The following is a 22,539-nucleotide window of genomic DNA, read 5'->3' as shown; positions in this document are numbered from 1 at the left end:
CTGAGTAACTGTCTCAGGACCAGATCTGAAGTAGGGTGTGCTGAATGAGCACCTGTAGGTCCTAACTTCTTCCCAGTATAATCAGGCTGCACAGCCTACAGGGCTGGGAGGCTGGGGGCTGGGAGCTGAGAGGTTGGGAGCAGGGCTGAAGAGAGTCTCAGAACACAAGAAAGAAGCCTGGCCACAGGATAAGCATAGGCAGCTGCTTCTCTCTTGCAGAATGGGAAAGGCATCTCGATCAAGCGGAGCTGTCAGATAATGGACTGAACTCCTCTGACAAATAGCAAGCTGTTGTTCGTTTCTCAGAAACACTTCACAGTGTCAGGACAATTAGTCTTATGGGGTTTTATACCATTTCCACATCCTTATGGTAAAAAAACAATTCTTCAAGTAAAGATGGAAACAGGAGCTAGGAAGAGACCTCGGTCTATAAAGCACATGCTAATCAAGCATGAGGGCCTGAGTTTGATCCCCACCCATAAAAAGCCTAGTACTATAGTGCACGCCTGGAATCTCAGCACTGGGGAGGGGAGGCAAAGACAGAGGATGGCAGGGCCTCAACTGGTCAGCCAGTCTAGCTCATCCATGAGCTCTGGGTTCAGACAGAGACCCTCTCATCCAAAACAAGGTAGGGAAATTATACAATGAAGACAACTGATACCAACCTCTGGCCTACCTGAGAACATGTACACCAACTCATGGGCAGAGAGAGAGAAAGAGAGAGACACAGACAAACAGACAGACAGACATACAGAGAGAGAGAGATAGAAACAGATACACAGAGAGAGAGAGAGAGAGAGAGAGAGAGACAGAAACAGAGACAGAGAGAGAGACAGAGAGGGGGGGGGAAATAGAGACACACGCACAAAGGGGAGGAACAGAAACAAGAAAAGGAGCTGCTGAGTTCAACTGAACCTTATTTGATTTTGTCCTTTCAGAGAGCAGATGTGGCGGTGGCCCCCTTGACCATAACCTTGGTCCGGGAGGAAGTCATTGACTTCTCCAAGCCATTCATGAGTTTGGGAATCTCCATTATGATTAAGAAGCCACAGAAGTCCAAGCCAGGTGTCTTCTCCTTTCTTGACCCTTTGGCCTACGAGATCTGGATGTGTATAGTGTTTGCCTACATTGGAGTGAGCGTCGTCCTCTTCCTGGTCAGCCGTTTCAGTCCTTATGAATGGCACAGTGAAGAATTTGAAGAAGGACGAGACCAGACAACCAGTGACCAGTCAAATGAGTTTGGCATATTCAACAGCCTGTGGTTCTCGCTGGGGGCCTTCATGCAGCAAGGATGTGACATTTCCCCCAGGTCAGTCAACTCTTCTCAACTCCTTTACTTAATGCTGTAATATGCTTGGGGTGAAAAAATATTGAAAATCCAAGGGTTAGGGATTAGGGCTTGGAAAATGGCCCAGTTGGTAAAGTACTTGCTGTACAAAAGAGGATCTAAGTTTGATCCATGCAAAAAAATTGGTCATGATAGTGTCTGCTTGTAATCCCAGGACTTGGGACACAGAGATGGAGAATTTCTGGGCTTATTGACCGGCCAGCCTAGATCAATGAGTCCCATGTCCCCATGAGAGACCCTGACTCAGAATCAAGGTTAGTGGTTTTGAGAAATGGCACTGAAGTTGACCTCTATACTCTCTACACACACAGACACACACACACACACACACACACACACACACTGAGATTCTTCCCAGATTTTATTGTGTCTGTGTTTTTGCTAAAGTTTTGGTCAACTGTTCTTTGCATGTTGTGAGTATTTCTGGATGTTTCTATGGTTGGGCCAGCTGTCTGCTGCCTGGGTAATATGCTGTCAAGATGCATAGACATCATTGTGAATGATGTTCTGTAGATGTAAAGTACAGAGGAAAAATGGAGAATAGTATACTATAACCAACATTTATTGAACATCTACCATTGGCACAGCAGGGAGACACCCTCTAAACGAATGCTCACAGCAATGAAGCAGTACTCCCATGATTCTCTTTTTACAAAACTGCCAGGGCCATCCATTCCTGATGCCAGAACTGTTCCTGCATGATAAAACAATTTTTTTAAAAAATTAAAAAAACATAAAAAACTGGATCTGGTACGTGGTCCCTCTGTGAGGCCTTGACCAAGTCACTTTACCCAGGCAGGCCCTGGTTTCCTCTTCTCAATGGAAAACAGCTCTTCTTTTCCTGGTTCTGGTTTTTGAAAAGGGGGAAAACTCTAATTGCAGTAGAACTATAAATTTGTTTCTTGTGGTTGTGGTTAAGCCCAGGGGCCCCACTGTGTTATGTATTGGACTTGTTCATACCATTTATTTTAGGAAAAGTACTTGTGAAACCAAGAGGAAGTATAGAAAGGAAAGGGGAGGAAGAGGAAACTGGAAAATTATCAGCTGTGGTCAATGCTTGTGTTAATGTGTAGTGTTCCTCTGGCTACATTCTAAAATACTTATGTTATAACCCTCTCAAGTTGACCTAGTGAGAAAGGCAGTATGGCTCTGTGTTCTCTTCCCTTGGCCAATGTCTCTCTTCCCAGAGATCACTGCCTTGTAAATGACCACATCTCAAAATCAGGCAAAGAAGCATGGCTTGGACTTTGACCTCCATGTGTCTATTAAAGTCTAAGTGTATAAATCCATCCCTTATGGAAGTATTTAGATGCATATTTACCCCCATCTACAATTTGTGTTTGATGTGAATGAGGAGCAACATTCCTAATGGTGGAGGAGTAATGCCTTCCTAACCATCCACCCTCAGGACTTACTTTGTCTGCCTTATAATTTGGAAAGCCACATGGTTCACTGTTTTAATCTTGTTTTTCTTTAAATAAGAAGACAGTTGGAGGGGGTAGGGTGACGTGGGAGAGAAGGTGCGAGACTGGATATTCAGCCAATACTGCCAAACACAAGGCGAAGACAGAGGAAACCAAGCAGGGGAAGGGCTTGCTTAGAGATAAATCCAGCCACTGGGTAAACAGTGGGAGGAGATAGCTCTAAATGTGTCGGTGTAAGTACAAACATGGGAGCATGCACACAGTGTGCGCTTACCCTACTGGTACTTCCTCTCAGAGCAAACATCTGCCTCTCACCAGCAGCCCTGTGGTCTGCCTTCCAGTGTTTCCACATCATTTCAGGGTCTCATGTGCCTACTTCACCAACTAAATCCTCTGTCAGACGCAGCTTTGTTTATCCTGTATAAATCTGGCAATGGTTGTTGGAAATGGACTAGCAGTCACCTATACATTCCAAGCTCACCACAGCCCCTCGTGATCTGCTTCACCCCTGAGTGTCTACAATCTATGGATCTGAGGGTCTCACTGGAGTGTCTAAGGAACCAACACCATTGTGAGGAGGATCCTCAAAGCCATCCTCCTCTTCAGCTTAATAAAACAATGCCCACTCAGTGTCTCTGCTTCTTGTGGATGACATGGAAACCACAGCTTCTCCATTGAGTGTCATTGTAAGGTTTACAGTGTTAGGTCTATAACCTACAGGGAGCGTGATGTTTGTGGATTTTAGACATTGAATTTTGAGTACTGTGACCAAAACAGTTTGTATATACTTGGCCCAGGGAATGGCACTGTTAGAGGCTACGGCCCTGTTGGTGTTGGTGTGGCTTTGTTGGAATAGATGTGTTACTGTGGCGTTAAGACCCTCATCCTACCTGCATGGAAGTCAGTATTCTAACAGCAACCTTCAGATGAAGATGTAGAACTCTCAGAGCCTCCTGCACCATGCCTACCTTGATGCTGCCATGTTCCTGCCTTGATGATAATGGACTGAAGCTCTGAACCTGTAAGACAGCCCCAATTAAATGTTGCCATGGTCATGGTGTCTGTTTACAGCAGTAAAACCCTAACTTAAGACAGGTCCTATGTGCTGCTGCTCATGTTACTTTGCCCTCGTAAAGAAGTCCAGAGAAAAGGAAGGAATACAGGCAGTAGTTTACCCCAGAGACACAGCATCTGGATTCTGAGACTCTTCCCTAAAAGAGCTGAGAGGGAAGATGTGTGAGCAGATGACAGCGTCTGATCCCCCACAAGAATGCACTACCACCATAAGGTATTGTGTCCCACTCAGTAGGCTTTCCCTTCTCAAGGCTGCTTCAGTCAATCAGAGTAAAACCTCACTGTGGGTCAAAGTATGCATTATAACGCCTCTCAGAAAAATAAATGTGTGCATTTCATCTTACCTTGGCCCAGATACAAAGGCAAGGTTCATAGTTGTTCCCAGTGTTCAACATTTTGCTAGATGAGCTATGATCCATCCACTGTTCCTCCTCTGCTCCCAGTCCCTCCATTTTCCCCACTCCATCCACTCCTCCAGTTCTCTTCAGAAAAGGGAAGGCCTCCCGTGGATATCCACCAAACATAGCATATGAACCAAACATACAGTAAGAACAGGCACCACCTCTCATATTAAGGCTGGACAAAGCAACCCAGTAGGAGAAAAAGGGTCCCAAAAGCAGTCAAGAGAGTCAGAGACAGCCCCAACTCCCACTGTTAGGAGTCCCACAAGAATGCCAAGCTACACAACCATAGCATACATGCAGAGGGATTAGGTCAGACCCACAGAGGCTCCAATTGCCGGTTCAGTCTCCATGAGCTCCTGTGAGGGTAGCCTAATTGGTTCTGTAGGATTGATTCCTCATGGTGTCCTTGACCCTCCTTAGCTCCTACAATCCTTCCTCCCCTCTTCCACTACCGTCCACTGCTACCGTCCACTGCTACCGTCCACTGCTCTTACTGAAAGAATGTGTCCGAACCTCTCACTAACTCAGGATGTAGAGAGCTAGAACCCATCAAGTAACATGTACTCGTGTTATATACAGATAGTTACTTTATGCTGGGAAGGAACTCAGTTAGTAGAACACCTGCCTGTGGGCCTGGAGCTCTTGGTTCAACCCCCAGCATCATTTAAACCAGCATACTAGTGCCTGCTATAATCCCAGCATTTTGGAGATAGAGGTAGGATTTGAGGTTCAGAGACATCTTTACCACAATTTGAATTCAAAGGCAGCCTGGGCTGCATGAAAATTTGTCTCACAAAGGACATGAGATTCCGACACACACACCCTCAAAAATTGTATCTTTATAATAACTTCAAATTAACTGATATCTAGTCACCAAAACCAAAAAAACTATGGCCCAATAGAGGTCTCCGTAAGTCACAGAAACAGCCATCACAGTAATGTGGCCAGATATGTGCGTCACTTTCTCCACTCAAGAAACCAGGGAATCAACCAGGACTGGCCCTTCCTTCCTTCCTTCTGGCCTGGGTATCTTGTTCACATGCCGGCAAGTCTCAGACACTGAGACATCAAGAGACAGGGACAGGGGCCATGTTTCCAGCCACATGTGCACTCCTCAGGTCAGGAAGACAAAAGATTAGCAAGATTGTACCACCCACAGTGGCCCTGTAGGTTCTTACAAAGTCAAGAGATGCTAGGGACAAGAGTGGAGGTTTCATGGTTGCCAGAGTGAAAGCAGGGAGCATGGGTGGGGGTAGCACCACAGATACCTAGTAACATTTAGAAGGAGTACTTTCAGTCCTGCCCACAGATAGAAATGAAATGCTTTCCTCGATCCTCCCCTTCTCCTTTGAAATGTTCACATAAGCTGAGGGTTTAGTGGCTTTGACGTTACAAACTATAAATCCCCTGAGCTGTGATCGCAGACTATGCTGTTTATATTTTGGTTGTTTGCTGGTGACATCTGGAGCTATGAGTAGACTTGGTAAGCCTCTGTTTCTTGGGCGCAAAGATCTGCTTTAATAGATATTTTAGATTTCTCTTTCCATATAGAACATCCTGAAGAGTAATATATTGAAGAAAAGTGAATCATTGGAGAAAAGGTTTATTTTTGGCTCTCCCCACACTCCTTTGTATATCTTCCACTCGTATTTGCAGGCAGCAGCATTCATTTATCCAACAGGCTGATGATGTGGAGCCTGTGGTTAGGAGCCCTGGCTTCAGGGAACTGGTAGCCCAGCAGTGGAAAGCAGACATTAAACAAGGATGGTGGATGTATAAACCCTTAGGTCTCCTAAATAAAATGAGCCTCAGCATGGTGGCACACATCTCTATTCCTAGCAGTCTGGACACTGAGCAGGAGGATTGCCACAAGTTCAAAGCCAGCCTAGGCTATATCATGAGTTTCCAGATCAGCTAGGGCTATTGAATTATACCTTGTCTCAAAAAAAAAAAAAAACACTACAGAAAAGGGACTGGGGAGATGGTTCAGTGGGCAATGTAATTGGCCCCCAGGCATGGGAACCTAAGGTCAGATTCTTGGCATCAACACTGAAAAAGCCAGGCAAAGCAGCACAAACCTGTAACCCTGACAAACGGGGACAGAGATCCTTGGAGGTTTTTGGTCTAGCTGAAACAGTTGGCTCCAGGTTCAGTGAGAGACCCTGTCTCAAAAAGTAAGGTGAAAAATCTGTTGAAGAGGGCACCAGGTGTCAACTTCTGGACACACACACACACACATGCGCCTATAAGCAGACCTGCATCAACATCTGCACACAAACAGAAACATACACCACACTCATCCACAAGGCTTACACCCCATAGACATACACAAATGTGTTTACACAAAGGCATATACACACATGAATGAACAAACATAGCCATGTACACACAGGCATGCACCTCATGCATATACACACATGCCTGCACACACAAAGGCATGAACACACATGCATGTACACATATGTGTGCACAGAGACACGAGCATGTATGCACAGGCATATACTACCCACATGCATGCATGTACACATACACACGGGGACCAGCCAGACACAACAACAATAATAAACTTGTTAAAAATAAGTACTAAAGAATGTGGAATTACAGTGTCTGGAGATGACTTCTGAGGACCTGCTCAGTAAGGGGAATGCTGGCCTGCACAGGGCTGAGAGATATGATAGCCAAGTGTGAATGCATTCTGCTGAAGAAAGCCTTCCTGCCTTAGGGCTTCCAAGATCTGAGGGAGCAGTTTATGCCTCTGGCTTGTAGTAAATGAAGAGAACAGGGGTATGCGAGAGCATTGAAGAGATGGGCCAAGGCCAGATGGCAGAGGACCCTGTGGTCATGGTATAGACGTGGGGTTTTACTGTAGATCAATGGACAGTCAGCCCGTTAGGGGGCATTAAGCAAGAGAAAGGTTGATTTGCATACTAAAATACCATCTGGGGAGCTATGAAGGAAATGGACTGAGGTAGAGAAGAGTCTAGGGCAGACACAAAAGGACCAGACTAAAGGCTTTTCTAGCTGTCTAGGGAAAATGATGGTGATGAAAATTATAAGGGTCATTGCCATGGATACAGACCCCCAGGATTGACAGGAGTTGATGATGTGGATATGTGAAGATGGAAAATGAAGGATGCACAGATGAGCCCAAGAAGGAAAGGGTATTTGGAGACTGAGGAAGCCCAGCTTTGGAGACAGTTAGCTCTGGACAGGTCTTAGGACACTCTATTCCCTACTGGGAATTCTTAAATCAGAGAAGGAGGGAGGTTTTTGTTTCTCTTTGTTTCATTTCATTTGCCTCTAAGTCACTGAGATGGTTTAATCTCAATTGTCAACTGGGTAAACTCTAGAATGACCTAGGAGATGGGCCCCTAGCCATGCCTGTGGGGCATTGTTTTGATTAGGTTCATAGAGAGGGGAACCCATAGTGTGTGGCACCATTCTGTGGGCTTCTGTCCTGGAGTAAATCAAAAGGAGAAAGACAGCTGGGCACCAGCACTTATCACTTTCTTCTTTGTGACTGAATTTAATGTGTGTGACCAACTGCCTTAGTTCCCATTGCTGAATATTCCTCATGGTGATGGGCCACACCCTGCAGCTGTGATCCAAACTAAACCGTCTCTCTGGGAAGTTGCTCATGACATGGTATGCTATCCAACAGGAAATGCCACTAAGACAGGAAGTCCCCACGACCTGTGATGCTCACAGCCTTCCTCCCTCACATACAGTTTGAACCCAGGTCCCACTGGCTGCAACTCTATTCTCAGCCTCTCCAACTCCGCCACACCCCCCACCATGGGATCAGTGGTTTTTCTGGATTCAAGAGAGCTTAACTAACGAGAAGAGAGTAGGCACGTGGGCCCTAGGGGAAATAGAGGAAAATGAGAAGTTATCGTTCGACCTCAGAACTCTCCCTTTATTCTGATCATCTCAGCGTGGACACTAATTATCCCCACCTGATGAAGATAATTACAGTCAGTGAGAAGTTGCGGGCGGTGGAGTAATGGCACTTTGGGGATGTCCCTGAACCCCATATCATACATTCCCTCCCTCCAGCTCATTTGCTTGTTGGTGGCCCTGTCAATGACTCACCATGGGAACAGAGTGGCCAAGGAGAAAAGCCAAGAAGACAACCAATGATAGCCTGACCACTGCATTCCCATGCTGACTCCATAGCAACCAGTTTGCCATCAGCAAGGAAGAATGGGAGGGTACTCTCCCATTCCACCTCCCCCTCTCCCTCCTCCCCTGAAAGACAGAACCTCACAAGGCCATTTCTCTTGTTCATCCTGAAGTCATTGAAGGGGTTGGGGGACAGACAAGGAAGCTGTGACTTGATAAAAGCAGCCTGAGACAGCAAAATCGTTTTCCTGTTGAACTCACAAGCCCTGCAGAAGTCCCAGTTTAATTGTTACAAAGGACATTGTCACGAGGTTCTGTGGAAGAAACGAAGAAAGAAACATGTGATGCACACTCTGGGTCACTGATCCCAGGGTTGGGGGACGGGGTCACTTCTGCTGGGACCAGCATTGGAGCCTCCTGTGATGTGAGCTCCTCCCAGAAGTTCTGTAGTCAGACAGGATGTTCTGTGTGTTTCACACCCTCTTTCTGCCTCCCAGACAGAAAATAATTGGACCCAGATTCCATCCTGGGAAGATGAGCTTAGGAATGCCAAAGCAAAGGCAATGAGGCAGCCGGAAAAAGTGCCAGAGAGCAGCCATAAACTCGGACCCCAGGGTCTGTCTCTGCTAGACAAATGTGGCCACAAACATAGAGAGGTCATCTGTGTCCAGTAAAGGCAGGGGCCCTGGCCTTTTCCTGTCTATGAGGATGACCATGTGCAGTGAAGTGACTCCCAAGGGCACACCCCTCTTCTCTGCTTTCCTCTCACCTCTGTCAAGGAACACCACACCAGGGTGTAGGATTAGCACAGGCTGGGTGATTGCACATTTTTGACTGGTGTGATATGTCCATGGACAGTTTGAGGTCTCTCCCATCATGGGGGTTGTAGAGGGGGCCCCAGCTCACTGCTGTCTCAATTCTCCATCTGATTCTGCTGATGGATGGGAAAGCCAGAACCTGAGAGTCCTGCTGAGAACTTCCACCAACTCCCTACTTCAGGCGAGGAGGAGTCAGGATCTCACACAGTCACAAGGGCAGAGAAGTCGGCAAATGAAAGCAGGTACTGGGGAATAGAAGCCTCAGCTGGACCCCAACTTACCCATTATAGCTGGAGGCCTAAGGTATAAGAAACAAAGATCCTCACTTCATAATAAGAGTTTTCATTTCATACTAAGAGTACTAGAGTGTTAGAGTAGTGAACTGGGGCTAGTAGTGAACTGGTTCTAGAGTGTCAAACAGCACCAACTGAGAGCAGGTTTAAAGCCTGAAGCAAGCTCCTCCCAGGCCTTCCTCATTGGCTGAGGGACCAGGAGGATACCATGGAACCCATGATCTAGGTTTGTCCCATCTACCTTTTTCACAACAAAAGCCATGCGATTGCTCATCTGTACATTTTGAACCCTGCTTACTTTAAAACTTACCAGACTCAAAGCCTGGCTGTTAGTAATTCTCTACTGTAAACTTCTCTTTTGAGGGATGGATAGCTTGGCAGAATTTGAGTGGGGGAAGTAGACAGACTAGCAGGTATACACAGCAGTCTGGTGTCTTTTGTTCATTCATAGTTGAACCTAAGCTGGCTCAAGACATTTTTTAAAAGACCTATCTATCATATTTTATTGTTGACATACAGTTTGTATAGTTGAATAGGAGAGACTTTTTTCATACCAGAATTACAACAGGCCACTTTTCTGAAAGTTTACTGCAAAAGTAACTATGTCGTTACCACCTGTTGGGTGGCAGGTGTCATCAGCTGCCACAGCAAACATCACTGAAAATGTGGATTAACATTCTTCCCTTGGGACTCATGGTGCAGAACAAGGAGGTGGGAAGCAAGCCCAGTGAGAAGGCACCCAGCAGCAGCAACCCAGTTTCATAGGTATAGAGTGTAGCTTACAGGGATGAAAGGGATTTGGCCAAAATCAGGAAGGCAATCAATGTGAGTTTGACAGCATATGGTGGGAGGGATGCTTATAGCCCTTGCTTTTCCCCTAGTATGATCAAATACCCCACAAGAAGCAACCTAAGGAAGGAAGGGTTTCATTAACTCACAGTTTGAGGGTCCAGTCATCATGATGGAGATGGTATGATGTCAGGAGACACTTGCAACCCTCTCCTTTTGGACTAGGTGGGACATCAGTTAGTGCTCTGTAGAAATGCTCTTGTGTCCCAGAGCTTTGCCTCAGGAATCCCCTAGACAAGTCCTAACTCAGTCAATTTGACAGTCAAGTGATCTGTTGCAGTGGTGACTGAGGATGCTTGTATCAGCAACAGAGGGTAGCTCCTGCTTCATCCTGGGTGGCCATCACTCTGAGAATCTACAGATTGAATACAACCAAGCCCAGAGTGAGCTCTGGTCTCTTGGAAGAGTTGTGTTAGCTAGATTGCATGGTGTACAATTAGACAGAATTATAATATCGTGTTTATATATTTTAAAAAATAATTCCCCTCCAATATTTTTATTCTATGTATAAAATCTGATTTCTGTGTTTTTGGTTTTCTTTCTCATATGTTGGAAAAATAAGGCCATGAGAGAGGGGCTGTACTGAAAGACCCATCCATCCCTCTGTGTACTGGGCTCTACCCAAAGGCAGCTGAGTCTATGTTTCTCCACAGATAACCCTTTGTTTCTTTGTGAACCTTCTCTGAAGATAGAGTATCTGTGATCAAGAAACCCAGTGTTTTGTCTGAAAGTTCTGAGTTCCAGATAGAGAAAACCTAGAACTTAGTCAATTGACTAGATGGGGAATGTATACTCAGTCTCCTATTGGGAAGTCAAGAGATCTACTTTGAAGCTAGGCCCCACCACCCAACTGTGACATGGGAATCATTTCTGCCTCTCCTGCATGCCCTAACTCTGCTTCAGGGACCTGGCAGGTGAGTAAAACCCCACCTACATGGGGAGTGTCAAGGACAAAGACCCAGAAGCCACACATCTAGATCATGACTACAAATGTATGCCCCTGATGAACTCAGAAGAGGTCCTTCCCAGTGAGGAGGGCACTTGCGGCTGGGACAAGCATGGAATCCTGTCCTGAGGGAGAAGAGGGACTAGTGCTATCAGAGGCACTAGGGACAGAGCTTGCAAGGCATTCCATCTCAGACCTCCATCAGCCCATAGGTCTTACTATCCTCTCTTCAAAATGAGAGCAGGATGGTCCTAGCATGTCTGAGTGCCACATCTAAAGCTTGCCTCTTCTTGAGTGTTGGCGTCTACATGGCTCCAGCCAAGCAAGACATCCTCCTGCAAGCACCACAGCCACTGTGCTCTTAAAGGATCTTTTGTGTGAGGGAGTTCTGTTGTGATCCTTCTGGTCTCCTCCCTCCTTTAATAATGCTGTGGGTTTACTACCACCATGTGACCTTAAACACCTCCCCAAGTCTATGCTTTGCACAGATACCACATAAGCTTGACCCTCAGAATAGGGCAATTGAAGATTAGCATCAGCTCTACAATTTACTTACCTGTGTGTGCTTAAAAATACAAAGCTCTGCGCCTCAGTTTCCCCTTGTGGGGAAGAGAAATGATAAAATATACCTTAATTGGGATTCGTCCCCAATTTATCTCCCCATTGCTATGATAAGACCCTGACAAATAGCAACGTGGGGAGGATAGGGTTAATTTCAGCTTACAGTTCCATATCATGAGGAAGTCAGCACAGGAACGGAAGCCTAAACCATGGAGGAGTGCGGCTTCCTGGCTTTCTTCCCATGGTTTTCTCCATTTTTCTTTTTTATCTAACTGGGAACCACCTGCCCAGGAGTGGAACTGCCCATAACAGGTTCTCCACACTGTGACATCAATCATTAATTAAGAAAATGCTTCACAGAATTACTTACATGCTAATGTGATGTGGGCCACTCCTTAAATGATAGTCCCTCTTCCCAGATAACTCTAGATTTTGTTTCAACAAATTGAACCGAACCCAACCTGCACAGATGTTCCAGAACTCAATGACACAATACCTACTGAGGTCAAGCTCTTCCCCCACCAGGACTCACACACAGTAAATACTCCTCCATATTGCTGCTTCTGTCAATGTCACCTAAACCTCTCTGCTAGCAACTTACAATCTTCAGCTCTGTATTCTGTCACCTAAGGAGACAGAGGCTTGGAACTCTATGACTCATAAAAATAAAATAAAATAAAATAAAATAAAATAAAATAAAATAAAATAAAATAAAATAAAATAAAATAAAATAGAATTGAGCAAGGCATGGTGGTACATGCCTGCAATCCAGCAGTTCTCAGCCTGTGGGGCAAGACCTCTGTGGGGATCAATCGACTCTTTCACAGGAGTCACCTAAGACCATCAAAAATATTAACTGGATTGTGATTCACAACAGTTGCAAAATCACAATAATGAAACAGAAACAAAAATATTTTTATGGAGGCTCAGAGGTTAAGAGCACTGTCTGCTCTTGCATACATGCAGGCAAAATGCTGTATACAATAAATAAATAAATCTTAAATAATGATAATAATAACTTTATGGTCACCACATAAATAAAAAGAGTAATTTTAGAGGTTACTGCAACATGAGAGTCACAGCTTTAGGAAGGATGAGAATCACTGCTGTAATCCAATGACTTGGACAAACAGAGATGGAAGAGTTGAGAGTTCAGGTTAGTGTGGGTGATAGAGTGAGAAACTGTCTCAAAAACAAACAAAAACCATTGGGAGGTGCTGGGTGTTCTAAACACGCAGAACACTTGTTGATTGAGTGCAAGCATTTTAGAGTAGCCCTCTCAGAACTGTATCATAGTTTTCATTTAATGGAGAAAAAAATTCTAAGGAAGATGCTTCCTGGCTCTTACCAGCCACATGGGTATCTCAGGACAAGACAAGGGTGGTCTCAGAAATTACCTGAGAAGAGAGGTAAACTGGGCAAAGAGGAGTTGGAAGGCCCCCAGAAGGCAGTCTCCTTGTTATTTTAATGGGCCAAGCTACCCTGCTATTTAAGGATGCTCTGACTAGCCTCATCTCTGGGAAGATAATCAGAATCATTATGATTTCATCGTTTGTATCTATGGTGTTGGATACACTGGCGAGTGCTGGGATCTGTCACTTGTTGACTCTTGACTTCATAGGACCTAGAGTCACTGAAGAGATAAGCCACTGGGCATGCCTTCCAGGGATTGGCTAGGTTCTGGTCACTGAGAAGATAAGACATACATAAACGTAATTGAAACCTACAAGGATGGGGTCCAGGACTCCATGAAAGGGAGAAGTCGGTCTAAGCACCAGCATTCACCTCTCTCTGCTTCTAGACAGTGGAGGCACATGACCAGCTGCCTCACAATCTTGCCATCATGCTTTCCTCAGCACAGTGGAAACTGTGAACCACAACAAGCCTTTCCTTTCTTAAATTGCTTTGTCCAGCATTTTTGTCCCAGCATTGGGAACAATAACTAATATGCTTACCATCATGAGCTCCTCCAGATGCCCCACCAATATCATTCAGTCAACGAGAAAACCAGAGCTCAGGAAGATCCTCTCCCTAGCTATAAACACCCAAGATTATAACCTGTGTCTGTGGGATGCATCTGGGATGCATCCGACATACTCCCATCTTCTAAAACCAGCAATCTTCCTGATGATAGTTTAGCAATCCCAGAGATTGTTAGAATTTGTTGGGTTTTTTTGTTTGTTTGTTTAATCTACTTTCTTCTACAACATTCCTGAACTCTGATTTCTCCTCCTCTCCCCCAAAAAAGGGGAGTTATTTTCTTCGGTTTTGGTAGTCCATTAATATATTTATTTACAATACTCTTGTCTAAAGATCTTTCTTAGGATGGAGGCGAGGTGAGTTCTGAGAAGCGCATTCCATTCCCACTAAGTGTGAGGACAGTGTGGCCTCCTAGGGTGAGGGAGACATGGATCAGAGACTGAGCACCAGCTTGTGGTCTCTGTTGTAGCTGTTAGGTGACTGTTAGCACAGGAAGGACCCTGCTGTCGCAACCAAGGGTTGGTGAGGACCTTCTTTCAGCTGTAGCTCTTTAGCTGTGCAGTGAGTCAGGAAACCATTAGAAATAGCCTCAAAGTCTGACTTGAGAATGATCTGAATGTAGACACATGTCCTATAGAAAGAGTCTTGTGAAGATAATCAGAGGTACATAGAAGGATGTGCCCCTCACTGTTGTCCGACTGAGCTAGAAATAGCCCACATCCATCAGTAAGGGCATCTCGAAGAAAAAAAAAGAGAGAGAGAGAGAAAGAACCCTAGTCCTTGGAGAAGCTCACAGCTATTAAGGTGAGTGTATGGATGGCACTGGTGCCTTGTAAAGACTTTCAGGGGTTCTGGGCTGTGAAGCAGAGCTCACTGATCACAAATTACAGACTCTCGATACCGCCTCATGCTGTCTCTCTGGAACTCTGCAAAAAAGGGAGCTGAGCTCTGAGAGTCCCTGAGTTGCTTCAACAGTTTTTCTGAGGAGTAAGGCTTTCGCTGGGGTGAGAAGAGGCTCTTGGGAATTAGGAGCAGTTCCTTGAAAGATGTTATAAGAGTTCTACAAAAGCAAAGAAGAAAGAGGAGGCATGCCTTCTATAGGTGACTGTGAGCAAAGGCACTGAGGGGGACACATGCTGGGCAAAAGAGCCTGCCAGCCATTCCCAGATACTCCTGGCCTCTGAGCTCATCAGTTAAATGATACACCTGATCTCATGATCTCGGATGCCTGTGATAGACATACTACAAGGCCATTAAATGAGATCTTAGAAAGCCCCTCTTATTCAGCTATTACCAGTGAGATATCCAGTTCTAGATGGAGCTTTGTCAGCCATTCTGACGTCTAGAATTTTGAGTCCTGTCAGACACCCCAGAAGTGGCTGACCATGACTACTTAGCAGCCAATGGGAAAGATACCAGCCAGAATGACTCCATCTCTTTTGTGGGGGTACCCACATGCTAAAACTTTTACTTCCTTTAGGTCTCATTCTGGGAATGGGGGGGAAACAGAAAAGGGCTTTATTCTGTAGTCTTTCTGAAGGGTGTGTGTGTGTGTGTGTGTGTGTAATATATTACAGATATAAGTAAGCCAGCGTTTTGTGAATAGATATGTTAAAAATGTAAAAATGACATATTGAAGGAGTGTCCCATAATTTTTCCTGTGGTGCTGGGACTTGAACCCAGGACCTTGCATCTTCTATGCAAGTGTTCTACCAACCCAGCCCATGTAATATTTTGGTGCACATACACAAGGTATAATGTTTAAGTCATGTTAAGCATCTCTCTCCTCAAACACTGTTTGTTTTCTTTAGCTAAGGATACTTGGGATGCTTTCTTCTAGCCTTTTGAAGTTCAAACTACATAAGTGTCATCCTCAGGCCTACTCTTGTCAACAACACACCCAGACATCTTACTTCCATCTACCTACGATGTAATGTCGAGTCTTTCTTCATCTCTCCCTCCCGTCTCTCCTCCCCATCTCTGGTAACCACAAACCTGTTAGCATCTTCTGTAAAGTCTTTCCAGTCCTGGATTATTTCACTTAACACAGTGATCTCTAGTTCCATCCAGGCTTTGGAAAAACGACAGAAATGGTATTCCATTCTGCATCTGTACCACATTTTCTTTGTCCACCATTGTCACACACTTCAGTAGTGACTTTTTTTTTTTTGGCTTTTGTGCATGGTGCTATAAGGAGCAGGGGGTATGGCATTTTATAAGCCCTGCACTGACAGCAAATGCTATAAGCATTGTGGTAGTTCTGAAGAAGCAGGAAGCATACATGCCAACCTCTGAGTTTGCAAAGCAGAAAAGCTGAGGCACCCAAAGAAATAGCAGACAATAAGGTGGAGTGTACAGCTGAGTAATCCCAGAAGGCAGAATTAAGAATCTGCTTGGGGAGACCAAATGGAAAGACAGGTGCTTGTCCTAGGGTTACAGAAAGGCTTAGACAAGCAAGTGAAGGGCAGACGGGGCTGGATGGGTCAGGTCAGCAAAGATGTAAAGATGGCTTTGCTCAGATTGAGAAGTTCCCATCCAGACACACTTGTGTTTGATCACACATCTACCATTTAGTAAGCTCTGCAACTGGAGTGACTTAACTGCATAGCCTTGGTTTCCTTGGATATAAAACTCCAGCTATTCATACCAACATCCTGGGTCTTCTCTCACATAGAAACACATAGAGGCTGAAGTGCATGGCTCAGTTGCTTGATTCTACTAGGGTTTCAAGTCTGAATTCTCTCTTCCTTTATGGCCATCACTTTCCTGTCTATTATCCTGCCCCCCACCTCCCGTACTGGTATTGCCTGCTAAGAGTTCTCAGGGCTGAACTGGCACATATCCTAGCCTGTTGTGGCCCACCCGCAGTCTGCAACGCGAATGGTTTAACTGAGAATGGCAGTTCGAGCTGAAAAGAAAGGAAGCTAGACGGGGCGGGAGAAAGAATGGGGCCAAGACGATTCCATGTTCGAGGCCCCCCTTTACTAATTTTAACATTCAGTTATAAAGAAAGGGGGAGGAATCTCAATTTTCCGCCAAGTAACTCGGGGTCCTGTAGCAGGACGAACACGTGTGTGCCTCCAAGCAGCAAAGCCGACAGGGTCCAGCAGTGGGCGTGGCAAAACGAATGAGCAAGAAACTCCACCCTTGAGCAAGCAGGTTCAAGCAGGTGGGGGAAGAGAGACCACACTAGCCCCTTCGGACCAGAGGGAAGTCCAGAGGTTGTTTCAGAAGGATTAGGAGGAGGACCACCAAGTTGCAATGTTGCAATTAGATGAGATTGGCAACATTACTCACCCCACTACCAGGCTGGTCTCCCACCTTGGCTCCTGGGCAGGAACTGGCTCCATGTATCTGCCTGCCTCTCTGGCATGACTCATCCATCCCTCCTCCCCCATAGTGACCCTCTGGTGCCAGGTGAACTGTCCTCCATTCCAGCCTGCTCTCCTGGACCCCTGATTTCATCTCTTCATGATCAGCATACCTGTGGCTTTCTCTTCACCCAAGACTGACAGACTCGTGCTTTGCAGGCATTGCAGCCAGCAATGTGCTGGCACCTGTACAGTGTTACCATTCAGCCTGCTTTTGTTTGGGATGCCCCTGGAATGGGAAGGGTTAACATGACCATTTCTGTCCATTTCAATCTGCTACATGTAAAACAATGGCCCTGTCTTTTGGACTTCTGCAACAGTCAGATGAGACTGGGCATTTACAGGACTTAGCCTGTGCCTGCTGTGTCACAGTCTCTCACAGAAGGTGGGTGTTCTCACTCTTTCCAGGTAAAGATGTTAATGAGATTTGCAGTCAATACTTATTAAGATTCTACTCTGTCAGTGTTTATCACTTTGTGTCCATTATAGATGTCAGTAATTACTTATTAAGCTAATAATTCTATTGCTTACATCCTTAGTGAATCTATGGACTGCATTCTGAAAGCCATGCAGTTTCTCTTGTAATCAACTTATTTTAGATTTGGGGAAAACCAAAGTCCAGAGAACTCTCATGGCCTTTTCAGTTAGTTGAGCATTTTATAATCTGACCCTCCTCAATGAAGCAAGTTTCCTAAACAGGCATTGGAGAAAAGACTAGCCTAATGTTTATATGTGAACAGCTTTCGAGTTCTGGAGGGAAGGCAGGAGAAGGGAAGAGAAGCAGAGAGGGGAAGACACTCCAAGCAAACCCTGGACCAAGTCTGAGTGTTGAAGGGAGCTAGGTCACAGCTTTTGCAGTTTGTTTGTTTTGTTTTATTTTGTTTTTGAGATAGTATCTAGGGTAACCTCAAACTCCTTCAGCCCATGTTGACATTGAACTCATGATCCTCCTACCACAGCCTCCAGAGTGCTGGGACTGCAGGCATGCACCACCATGCCCAATTTAGTCAAGATTTAGGGACTCATTCATGCTAGGCAAAGATTCAACCAGCTGCAATCCCCACACAATAACCATTGCCCCTTTTGTTTATTTTAAACACAGCCAGAGCGCTCCTCCTAATGTCGAGCATCTCTGTGTTTGCTTGGTGGCATCAACAAGATAGCTAGCCAGCCTGAGCTAAGTGGCTTAGTGCGCTCACCTGCCCAGAGGACTAAAGAGGAAGGAGAGGCAGGGAAGGCTACCTCATGTGTTCTCCACGGCTGTTGGCTGCAGGGTCTAGATGGACCAGAACAACTGTCAGAAGACACTGCTGTATCAGGTGACCCTCATCCGGGTCTGCATTCTCAGGCCCAGATTTCAGTCTGAATGAGCTGATGGTCTACTACAGAGGGTGCCACACAGCCTGAGATCAACCTGCTCTCTATGGAACCAGGAGGTATACACATAGCAAGAAATACCAGGCTCCTGGCTCTAGAGTGACTAGAAGCTAGCTAAGATGAGATCAACACACAAGAAATATGTTAGCTGTGCCATGGCCCCACGCGCTATCTGTGGTGACCCTAGGGTTAAATGATCATTGCTAGATCACTCCAATATGGCTATAGAGAGGAAACAAGGAAATGCTTCAGTATATAACAGAAGTAGAACCATACTCCCTCCCCAAGACAGCCTGTATCTCTCACAAAGCACAGGGTACCACAAGAAATCCTACAGGTATCAAGAAAAGTATGTATTTTTAAAACATTGTTATTCTAAATTATGTGCACATACGTGTCTATACATGCTCATGATGCAGGTACCAACAGAGGCTGGGAGAGGATATTGTACCCCCTGTACCTGGACTTACAGTTTTGAGCTGCCCATTGTAAATTCTGGGAACCAAACTCAGTTCCTCTGAAAGAGAAGTACATGCCTTAGCCACTGAGCCATCGATCCAACCCATAAACTCATTTTCTTAGTATAGATCCTACATCATAGTTTAGAGTATTAGATTTTTGTTTTTGTTTTTGTTTTTTTGTTTTTTGTTTTTTGTTTTCTAAACTTTGCTTGTTTTCCACCAGATGAACATTAACTCTGTTCAACTTTAAGAGATAACATACTGAGCAAGAGAAGATTTTTCATAAGGGTGAATGTTTCTTCACATCGTCCCCCTTTGACACACAATTGAGTTTAGGCTTATAGATCTTATCAAGATGTAACATAATAGATAAATTCGCAGTTCATACAAGCCAGGCTCAGTGGCTGGGGAGATGGGCTCAGTCAATGAAGTTCATATTATACAAGCCTGAGAACTTGAGTTTGAATCCCCAGTACTCATGTAGAAGCCAGGCACAGTGAATCCTGTCTGTAAGCCTAGCACACCAGGGAAGGCAGAATCAAGTGCCCCTCTGGAGCTCATTAGCCAGCCAGCTGAGCCAAATCAACCAATCCAGTTTCCAGTGAGATCTTATCTACAAAACTAAATTGGGTACTGGGTAGACAGTTTATTGGGTCTTCAAGCTCTTGCCATGCAAGCTTGAAGGCCTAAGTTCAAATCCCCAGAACCTAGAAGAACTACATGTTCAGTGTGAGCCTCTGCATTCTTCTTCTCCTTCAGGGAGATGGGATGTAGAAAGAAAAATCTGTAATTGCTTTTGGGACAGCCAGCCTAGTACACAAAGCAAGTCAACAACAAAGAGATACAACTGCATTGAGAAAAATGGAATGATAGAACACTCAGATGAAAGCAACTTAAGAAGAAAAGGGTTTATTTTGGCTCACAGTTCAAGGATACAGTCCATCAGGGCAGGGAATTCAAGGTGGCAGGACCTTGAGGCAACTGGTCACATCTCATCCATAGTCAAGAAGCAGAGAAATGAAGTCTGCCATTCAGCTCCCTATCTCCACTTACACAGCCTGGGCTCTTAGCCAGGGAATGGTGCTACCCACGGTGGGCAAGTCTTCCCACATCAGTTAATGTAACCATGGTAATCCCTATAGGCATGTCCAGAAACCCATCTCCCAGGTGATTCTAGTTGACAACAACAAACATCTCAATGGATATAGTCTTTGAAGGTGAACTTTCGAGTTGTTCTGTCATGAGGCTATTCTACGTAAGACTGCTATGAATATCCTTGCAAAATCTTTTGGTGAGCATATGTAGCTTTCTGCTGGATGTATAACTTAAGAGTAGAATTCCTGAGTCAATTTATGTATATTTTCCTATTGAAGATTCTACAAAGCTGTTTCATAAGGACTGTACAAATTTAGACTCTTGTCAGCAAAGCATGTGAGTTCCAGTTACTTCAGATTTTCCCTTTTTATTTTATCCAAGTTTATTATCATATCACATTATGGCTTGACTCTGCATTTCCCTGGTGACAGTACCCCTTCCATACCCAATAGTTGTTGGGTATTTAGTGTCTGGTACAAAGTAACTTTCTAAGTATCTGTTAAAGCTTCACTTCTGTCAACTTGACAGAACATCATGACCAACAGCAACTTAGGGGAGGAATGGGTTTGTTTCAGCTTACAATTCCTACGTCACATCACTTAGGAGAAGTCAAGGCAGGAACCCAAACACCTTGTCACAGCAGATCTACTACTGTCAAGGGCAGAGAGACATAAACACATAGTAACCAGCTGGTTGCTTGAGCTTATACGTGGCTAGACCTAGATTTAGGATTAGTTAGATACAGTTCAAGACCCTTACCTAGGGAATGATGTCACCCACAATGGGCTGTATCTTTACACACCAGTTAACAATACAATCTCCACAGACATGCTCATAGGCCAAAATGTTATAGATAATTCCTCATCTACACTCTCTTCTTGTGTCAAGTTTGTAGTTAAAAACTAACCAGCAGAGTCTCTTATCTGTTTTCCTGCTAGGCTGTCTGTCTTCTCATTGTTGTGCAACTTGGTGCTAATATTTTTCAGTGATATTTCAAATCAGTGTTTTATCCTCTATGACAGTGACTCTCTACCCCTTTTGGGGTCACATATCAGATATCCTAAATATCATGTTTACATCATGTTTCATAACAGTAGCAAAATTACAGTTATGAAGTAGCAACAAAATAACTTTATGGTTGGGGATAAGCACAACATGAGGAACTGTATTATAGAGTCGCAGCATTAGGAAGGTTGAGAACCACTGCTCTAGGACGTTTTATTTAATTTAATTTTATTTTTTTTTACTTATTCACTTTACGTCCCACTCACTCCCCCCTTCCCAGTCATCTCCTCCCACAGTCCTCCCTCTATCCCCCCCACCTTCTCCTCTGAGTGGGTGGGAGGTCTCCCCACCCACCCTGGTGCTTCAAACCATGACAAGACCAGGCACTTCCTCTCCCACTGAGGCTGGACAAGGCACCCCAGCTAGTAGAACATATCCCACATACAAGCAACAGCTTTTGGTATATCTCCCATTCCAGTTTTCAGGACCCACATGAAGGTCAAGCTGCACATCTGTTACATATGAGCGAGGAGACCTAGGTCCAGCCATATATGTTCTTTGTTTGGTGGTTCATACTCTGAGAACCCCAAAGTATCCAGATTAGTTGACTCTGTGGGTCTTCCAGTGGAGTTCCTATCCCCTTCAGGGCCCACAATTCTTCCTCCTATTCTTCCATAAGAGTCCCCAAGCTCCATCGACTGTTTGGCTGTGGGTGTCAATATCTGTCTGAAGCAGCTGCTAGGTGGAGCTCCTCAAAGAACACCTTGTCCTGTCTGCAAGCATAAAAGAGTACCATTAATAGTCTTAGGAATTGGTGCTTGCCCATAGGATGGGTCACAAATTGGGCCAGTTATTGGTTGGCTATTCCCTCAGTCTCTGCTCCCTCCCCCATGCCTGCATTACTTGTAGACAAGATAAATTTTGGATTAAAATTTTGAGTTGTGGGTGAGTTGGTGTCTCTATCACTCCACTAGAGTTCCTGTCTTGCTACAGGAGGTAGCCTCTTCAGGTTCCATATATCCAATATAGTGAGTCACAGCTAAGGTCACCTCCATTGATTCTTGAGCACCTCCCTTGTCCCAGGTCTCTATCTCATCCTGGAGATGCCCCCCACCTCCTGACCCCTATTGGTTGCAGAAGTTTATCTTAAGTGGTTTTAATATAGTCTAGTATAGCAAGATTTTCCACTGTGGCTAGTATTTTGTCCCAAGAAGTGGTGTTAGTCAGGAACATAACTGATAAAGTGAATGTACATTATATATGATATACTATATACAGTATATACATAATATTATATATTATAATTTGCATATAATATAGACACATATATGTAATCAGTGTGATTTACAGACTGTAATCTGGCTAGTTCAACAATGGCTGTCTCCTGACTAAAAAGCCAAAAATCTAGTAC

The 22,539-nt window shown here is 44.8% G+C and overlaps 1 protein-coding gene across 3 annotated transcripts in view; it reads left to right on the top strand.

The window, feature by feature from the left end:
• Window positions 1-22,539, top strand: part of Gria1 (glutamate ionotropic receptor AMPA type subunit 1) — a 315,652-nt gene that overhangs the window by 226,022 nt on the left and 67,091 nt on the right. For all 3 annotated transcript variants that reach the window (XM_021178393.3, XM_021178392.3, XM_085830005.1), the window contains exon 11: window positions 939-1,309. In XM_021178393.3, coding sequence (XP_021034052.1) covers window positions 939-1,309 — 371 coding nt within the window. The remainder of the gene's footprint in view (window positions 1-938; window positions 1,310-22,539) is intronic.

The sequence above is a fragment of the Mus caroli genome, unplaced genomic scaffold, assembly GCF_978045245.1.
Source record: "Mus caroli unplaced genomic scaffold, Mus_caroli_1 scaffold_13, whole genome shotgun sequence".
NCBI lineage: Eukaryota > Metazoa > Chordata > Mammalia > Rodentia > Muridae > Mus > Mus caroli.
This window is presented reverse-complemented; position numbering and strand designations above follow the sequence as displayed.